Raw genomic sequence first — 7,294 nt, 5'->3', positions numbered from 1 at the left:
GGGGCGGGTCCATTTAAAGACCTCGGGACAAAAGCGGTCGCTGTCTGTGCTCTGTGCAGAGACAGGTGCAAGCCCAGCTGGGCTGGGTCTTCCGCGCCACCGAGCCCATCTCCTGGGGGATGGGGTGGGCTGTGTTTCCTTGACGGACTTTTGAGAGCCCCCAACCCCCGGCGGAGCGGAGGAGACCATGGCCCCTCAGGGCTCCCGGGCCGAGCTGGAATTCGGAGGACCCCTGGGTAATGGGGCAGAGAGAGGGGGTACTTGCGGCCAGAGCTATGCGAGGGAGAACTGGAGGGTTGAGCTATGAACGGGGATGGGGGCAGGGTCTGAGGATGAAAGGCTTTGAGGGGTATCGGGAGTCCGAGGATCTAGGAGTTTGCGGGGAAGCGTCTGGAGAGGGGGCTAAGGAGGAGCCAGTTCTGGCGGCTGCAGAGCAGGGGGTTTGTGGCATGGAGGACCGGGCGGACTAGGGGGAACGGGAGCAGGGCCCTCGAGGGGACCAAGACAGCAGTCAGAGAAGGGGGCCGAGGGCTGAGAACGGGGTGTGGAAGGCGGCGATGGGAATGCTGACAGGGCCCTGGCTATGACAGGGCGCCTGTGAGGGTCCGGGAGAGTTGGAGAGCGGACCCCCGACGCGACTGCTCCCTTCCCCAGGCGCTGCGGCACTGATGCTGCTGCTCCCCGCCACCATGTTCCACCTGCTACTGGTAGCCCGCTCGGGCCCGGCGCGCCTCCTGGGCCCACCCCCTTACCTGCCGGAACTCGAGGAGCTGTGGAGCCCGTGGGCGCTGTTGCTGTGTCTCACCTGGCTCGGCCTGCAGGCGGGGCTCTACCTCTTGCCGGCGCGCAAGGTGCGGACTCGGCTCGCGGACGCGCGGGGGAGGCGGGCGGAGAGCGGGGGCTCGGCGAGAAGAAAGACACCCTCAACCCTTAGCTCCCTTTTGTGCCCACAGGTGGCCGAGGGGCAGGAACTGAAGGACAAGAGTCGACTGCGCTACCCCATTAACGGTGCTTGGGGGCTGGGTCCTTGCGCGGAGTTGTGGGGATGGAGCCCCAGGCCCGGTGGGGAGGTCTGTGGAGATGAGCCCGCGACCCCAATTTCTATTTTGTGCCTCTTTTACGCCCAGGACAGACGTAGGGGGTTCCACTGGCTCCCTCCACACCCCTCCTCCCTCCACTCCCAGCACTGCTGTCATTTTATGCACCAGAGAAGTGGCTGGGGTGACCCTCCGAAAGCTAAAGTGTCTGACTAATGGCTCGGGACAAGGTCTGCGACCTCCCTGGGCTTTAGGCTGTGCGCGCGCGCTTGTGTGTGTGTGTGTGTGTGTGTTTGGGGGTGGGGGGGAGGGGGAGGGGCGCAATCCCCAGGTCTCACTCTGTGCTGTGGTTCAGGCTTCCAGGCCCTGGTGCTGACAGCCCTGTTGGTGGGCCTGGGGGTGTCAGCCGGGCTGCCCCTGAGCGCGCTCCCGGAAATGCTCCTGCCCTTGGCCTTTGCGGCCACCCTCACCGCCTTCATCTTCAGCCTCCTTCTCTATCTGAAGGCTCTGGTAGCCCCTGCCTCTGCCCTGGCACCTGGGGGGAACTCAGGTGAGAGGAGTCCCAGTAGGGTGTGGACGGAGCCAGATGGGGGTGCTTGCTTGCACCTCACCCTCCATTATTCTCCAGGCAATCCCATTTACGACTTTTTCCTGGGACGGGAGCTCAACCCGCGCATCTGTTCCTTTGACTTCAAATATTTCTGCGAACTGCGGCCTGGCCTCATCGGCTGGGTATGCTGGGCATGGCTAAGTGGGCTTCCAGCCAGGAGGAGGGGTGGGATGGGTGAGCAGTGCCTGGGCAGGGCAGGGCCAATATTGTGCTGACATAAATCATTAATTATTCATTCCACAAATATTTGTTGAGTCCATCATGTGCCCAAGCACTGCTCTAGGTACTGGGAGACAAAAGAAAGAAAAGTTACAGGAAAGAAAGAAAAAAATCTCGTCTTCATGAAGCCTACATTCTAGTGGGAAAGACAGACAAAAAATAAGTAAAATATGTATCGCATGTCAGGGGATGCTAAGTGCTATGGGGAAAAAGCAGTGAGGGAGTTAGGAGAGCAGGTGCAATTTTAAATAAAGCAGTCAAGCACAAAATCTATTTCGAGGGCCTTCCCTGGTGGCACAGTGGTTGAGAGTCCGCCTGCCGATGCAGGGGACGCAGGTTCATGCCCCGGTCCGGGAAGATCCCACATGCCGTGGAGCGGCTGGGCCCGTGAGCCATGGCCGCTGAGCCTGCACGTCCGGAGCCTGTGCTCCACAACGGGAGAGGCCACAACAGTGAGATGCCCGCATACCGCAAAAAAAAAAAAAAGAAAAAAAATCTATTTCAAGGAGAAGAGAGAGTGATCCTGTGCTGCTTGCTGGTCAAAGAGGTGCAGAACTTCAAACTGGTCACTGGGTTTAGCAACCTGTCTGTCACTGGTAGCCTTGAAAACAGGCCAACTGTGTTTTTTTTTTTTTTTTTGGTTATAATCACCCATACTGGACTGTGGTCAAGATTTCCTGAAGGGTTTCTTGGGCAAGGTCCCTGTCACCCTGGAAACTACCTCATCCAGAGATGGGAGGAGTTCTGGGCACTGGTCACAGATCTGGTCTTCAAGGCTGTTTCCTCATGTGTGAAATGGGATAAAGTAAGAGCTTCCTCCCAAGATTATTGTGAGGATTAGAGGTGGTAACCTGATTGGCAGCCTCAAGCCCAGTGCTACCAGAATGGGGGTGCTCAGTATAGGCTGGCTGCCAGCTAATCATTATCGAGCACTTACTAGGTGCTTAGTGCTTCACACACATTATGGTCCATGATTATCTCCCTTTTCTACATGGAGGTGGGGAAAATAGGCTTTAGAGAGGGTAAGCAGCTTGCCCAGGTGGCAAAGCTGAGATTCAAAACCAGGTGTGTTTTAACTCTCAAGCCTGAAGTATGCAGTCGCTCCCTACAGCGCTCTCCTAAAGGGAACACTGCAGGACACGGCAAGAGAAAACAGGTCAGGAGGTGGTCCGGTGCGGTCTCTCTGCCCCTGGGTACAGGGGCCGGAGCCACTCAACAAAAGCCTGGAGAGTTAGTGACGGACAGCTGAGAGAAGGGGGCATGCTGGCCACTGCCTTTCCAGGTGCTGCCACCTCTGTGGAGACAGACTGGGAACAGACTGCCCTGTCTCACCCTCTGTGTAACCCCTAGGTCCTCATCAACCTGGCCTTGCTGATGCAGGAAGCAGAACTTCGGGGGAGTCCCTCACTGGCCATGTGGCTGGTCAATGGCTTCCAGCTACTATATGTGGGTGATGCCCTTTGGCACGAGGTGAGGCAGGACTGGGCTAGGGAGGGAGAGGGTGCCTGAGGACCTCGTGGGGACTAAGCCAGTGTGTCTGGGTCCTGTCCCTGCAGGAGGCGGTCCTCACCACCATGGACATCATACATGACGGGTTTGGCTTCATGCTGGCCTTTGGGGACCTCGCCTGGGTACCCTTCACCTACAGCCTGCAGGCCCAGTTCCTGCTGTACCACCCAGAGCCCCTGGGGTTGCCCCTGGCCTCGGTCATCTGCCTCATCAATGGTCAGTCAAGAAGGGGCAGCGTTCTCCCTCCCCCTTTCATTCGTTCACTATTTATTCAGCACCCACTAGGTAGGTGCTAAGCCTCACACCCTTCTTTAAAGCCAAGGGCTAGGTCCTGGGTCTCCTGGCAGACTGAGTCTAGGCTGTGGGTAGTTGGTCAGGGTCAGAGAGGAGGCCCCTGACTGCCTGCTCATGCTTTCTCTCAGCTGTTGGTTACTACATCTTCCGTGGAGCCAATTCTCAGAAAAACACCTTCCGGAAGAATCCTTCTGATCCCAGAGTGGCTGGTGAGCTGGGTTTCTGGGGTGCCATGAAGTGAGGTCGGGCAGCTGGACTTACAGTGGATCCCCCATCCCACTACGTGTCTTTCCCCAGACCTTGAGACCATCTCTACAGCCACAGGGCGACGGCTGCTGGTGTCTGGGTGGTGGGGTATGGTCCGCCATCCCAACTACCTTGGAGACCTCATCATGGCTCTGGCCTGGTCCTTGCCCTGCGGTGAGTGGTCTGGGTTGGCGCACGGCAGGGGCCGTTAAGTGTGTGAGGGGCAGAGGTGGAGTGGTGAGCACAGGGTGCCCAGTCTGGGTGTGGAATGGAGAACAGGGCTGCACCCCAGTGGAGGGAGTCGTCAGGGAGCTGGGGTTGGACTCAGGGTGTGGCTGGGCCAGACCTCTGTGACAGCCTAGCAGGCCAGCACTCCCTGCAGACCTTGGACCTTTCACCATGGAGCCCTGAGGGCCCCGTGAGCCATTAGCTGCGGAAACCTTTGTGAACTGGGGGGCTGGCTGAGTGGCCAGAGACCCCTTTCCCCACAGGGGTGTCCCACCTGTTGCCCTACTTCTACCTCCTTTACTTCACTGCGCTGCTGGTACACCGCGAGGCCCGGGATGAACAGCAGTGTCTGCAGAAGTATGGCCTGGCCTGGCACGCATACTGCCAGCGTGTGCCCTACCGAATCGTGCCCTACATCTACTGAAGCAGCTCCACGTGTCCCAGCTCGGGCCACGTGCCCACCCAGCTGCCAGCACACCCAGCACCAGGAGCCTGGACTCACCTGGCACTCAAGGGCCTGCACCCTCCCCTGCTCTGAGCTCCGACAGGCAGAGGTGAACAGCCTGATAAGTGGTTGGAGCAAAAGGGGAAAACGAAGACAAAATGGAGGGGAGGGGCTGCTCTTCCTCCTTGGATAAACATCTGGAACGCTTGGTGCTGCTTCTCTCCCTTTCTGGGGCCAGGTTGTTTAAAAACTGGCTGGGTCAGCCCCGATCAGGGAGAAGCTGACAGGTGGTCTGTGGGCCCAAGCGTCTGGGGGTGGGTGGCACAACAGCTGTCACTCAGAAATGGGCACTGGCGACAGGGCAGACCAGTCACAGCTTTATTAATGACAAAGAGTGTTCAGTTCAGCCAAGGAGCTCCTCAATGAGAGTCCTCCGGGCAGGTGGCAGGGGGCCTCCCCAAAGCTGCTCCAGCTCCCCAGTGAGGGCTGCCACCTCCACGGCTACCACAGTGTGGGCTCGGTGGGCCCTGGCGCAGTCTAGAGCCAGGGGTGTGAGGGCCTCCTCATTTTCGTTGGTCCAAGACAGCAGGAACTGGCACTTCTTTCGGGCCCGGTAGAGGCGATCTCGTTCCTCAGGGGCCACAGCTTGTTTCCGGGCTCGGCCCAGGGTCTGTGCCAGGTCCCCCAGTGCTGCCAACGTGTAGCCTTTCTGGTTGGCCGGGCCCTCACCCAGCAGGATGAGGGCGGCCTCGCGCATGGCACCCCGTGTGCCCAGGGGTCCGGGGGGATGCTCGCCTGCTTCCAGCACGTGGGCTGCGGCCTGCAGGGCCTCCTCGGTAGAGGCGAAGACTTGCTGGGCGCCCAGGACTCCAGAAACGCTGAGCAGCGTGGCACAGAAGTCAGAGAGCAGAGCCTCGTCGCCGCCGTGATACAGGGCAAGAGTGTGTGCGTAGGCGAACAGCACGTTGGGCAGCTGGAAGCGCACGAGCGGCGACGCCCGGCCCCTGCTCAGGCTGGCCAGCGTGGGGATCCGGGTGGGCACGGCGGGAGGGCAGGCCCCGGGGACGTCTCCAAGAACTGGCTCGGCAGCCGCAGGCTCATCCTTCTCGGGTTCCGGTGGCGTCCTCGCAGGGGAGGGCTCCAGCTCCTCGGCGTCACAGCCCGGGGCATCACCCAGCTCCTCCAGAAGCCGCGGCCCGGCGCTGCGAACCCACCACCAAGGCCGCCACGGGGGCAGCAGCCGCCCGGCCTCGCCTCGGCTCAGCAGCCGCTCGAAGGCTGCCTTCTCGGCCGGGGCCAGCCGCTCCCAGAGTCCTGAGAGGCCGCCGGGCGCCGGACCAGGCCTGAGGCCTGCGTCCTCGGGCTCGTCCTCGGTCTCGTCCTCGGTCTCACGTTGCTGACGCAGCCGGAGTAGGGCGCTGGCCAGGCGGCTGGGAGAGGCGCTGCGGCCGCGCAGCTCTCCCAGCACCTGGTCACGGTAGAAGTCTTCGGCGCAGGTGCCATGCGCCCGGTAGCAGCGCAGCGAGCAGTAGGGCACGTTACAGCGAGGGCAGGTGTAGCGCGCTGGCTGGGCCTCCCCGGCGGGGCAGAAACCACAAGGCCCCGCCGGCTCCATGGCAACTGGCGCCGCACACCACCCGGGAACGCACAAGGGCAGCAGATCAGAACCTCCCGGCGCTTCTCGGTTACTTCCGCCTCTTTGCGGGGCCGACGGAGCGCTTAGTCAAAGCTCTTCGAGGATTCTCGTCAGTTTCCGCCCACACTCGGAAGCCAAGCCCCACCCCTCTCTTGAGCCGCGCTTGGGCGTGCGCCGGAACCGGTGGGGAGGTACGAGCTCAGTCTCGGGCTTCGGCGGAGCCCGGCCCTGCGCGGTGGGAGCGTAGGGAAAGTGCGTCCGGCAGACGCTTCGCCGGTACCAGCTCGCCCCCTAGTGGTCGCCTTTTTAGCACTATAAAGCGCTGCGGCAAAACCCAATCTTTGCTAACCTTAATCTACTTTGGGCCACTAATTGTGCTAAACCCATGGGAGATGAGGCGTCCCTGCGCTGAAGGGGCAGCCATTCTACTAGGGGACACAGACAAAGGGGAGAGTGGAAGAAGGCCAAGGTGGGGTACCTAGCCTAGACTGGGTGTGTTGGGGCATTTCCCCTCTTGAGAAGAAGCATTAACAAATATTTGAGCTCCTGCTTGACTTCCTCATCCAAATTCAAAGTGCAAACTTCACACTAGGCGGCGAAAACACACTGAAGAGCAAAATGAGATGAGGTTCCTGCCCTAATGGACCTTACAGTTTGTGGTAGAGTGCGGGTGACGACTCACAAACTGTGCCAAGCGCTGTGAAGCCTTGATCCATGGCACCCCTAAAAGTAAGCTCTGGTTCTTTGGTCCCTCACCTCACTCATATCCAGCCCCACCTCTAGTCAGCTCTGCCTTCGAAATACCTTGTCTCTATCTCAATTTGGATCATCTGTTTCCCTACCAAGATCTGGATGGATTTGAAGAGTCTGCTCATTTTTGCATCCCCTTCACCACTGGTGGTCTAAGCTACTTGCTCAACTGGATGACACCAGCTTAACTGGTTTCCTTTTTTCTTGCCAGCCCTCCAGAAAAGTCAGCCAGAGAAAATACTAGATCCACCAGTCAGATCACATCAGGCCCTTGCTTAAAACCCTGACCTGCACTTGGACTCAAACCAAACTCCTCTCCA

General features: G+C 59.7%; 2 protein-coding genes across 4 annotated transcripts; one reads left to right on the top strand and one right to left on the bottom strand.

Moving 5' to 3' along the window:
* Nucleotides 1–31: 31 nt before the first annotated feature.
* TM7SF2 (transmembrane 7 superfamily member 2) lies at nt 32–4,796 on the top strand. 3 transcript variants are annotated; one of them, XM_082628284.1, is made up of 10 exons: nt 32–236; nt 655–851; nt 954–1,008; nt 1,393–1,587; nt 1,666–1,769; nt 3,217–3,336; nt 3,423–3,591; nt 3,798–3,878; nt 3,967–4,089; nt 4,472–4,796. In XM_082628284.1, exons 1-10 carry the CDS (start codon nt 188–190, stop codon nt 4,480–4,482), a joined length of 1,104 nt encoding a protein of 367 aa, XP_082484410.1. In that variant the 5' UTR covers nt 32–187; the 3' UTR covers nt 4,483–4,796. The 3 variants fall into 3 exon arrangements, with proteins under 3 accessions (XP_082484410.1, XP_082484409.1, XP_082484411.1); XM_082628283.1 differs by having other exon boundaries at nt 4,407–4,796; XM_082628285.1 differs by lacking the exon at nt 1,393–1,587 and having other exon boundaries at nt 4,407–4,796.
* A 156-nt stretch (nt 4,797–4,952) lies between these two features.
* Nucleotides 4,953–6,326, bottom strand: ZNHIT2 (zinc finger HIT-type containing 2). The gene has a single exon (XM_082628286.1). It carries the CDS (start codon nt 6,201–6,203, stop codon nt 4,992–4,994), a length of 1,212 nt encoding a protein of 403 aa, XP_082484412.1. The 5' UTR covers nt 6,204–6,326; the 3' UTR covers nt 4,953–4,991.
* Between the last annotated feature and the right edge of the window lie 968 nt (nt 6,327–7,294).

The sequence above is a fragment of the Mesoplodon mirus genome (genome assembly GCF_964341445.2).
Source record: "Mesoplodon mirus genome assembly, chromosome: 7".
In the NCBI taxonomy this organism is placed as follows: Eukaryota; Metazoa; Chordata; class Mammalia; order Artiodactyla; family Ziphiidae; genus Mesoplodon; species Mesoplodon mirus.
The sequence above is the reverse complement of the archived record's forward strand: the minus strand, read 5'-3'. Positions and strand labels throughout refer to the sequence as shown.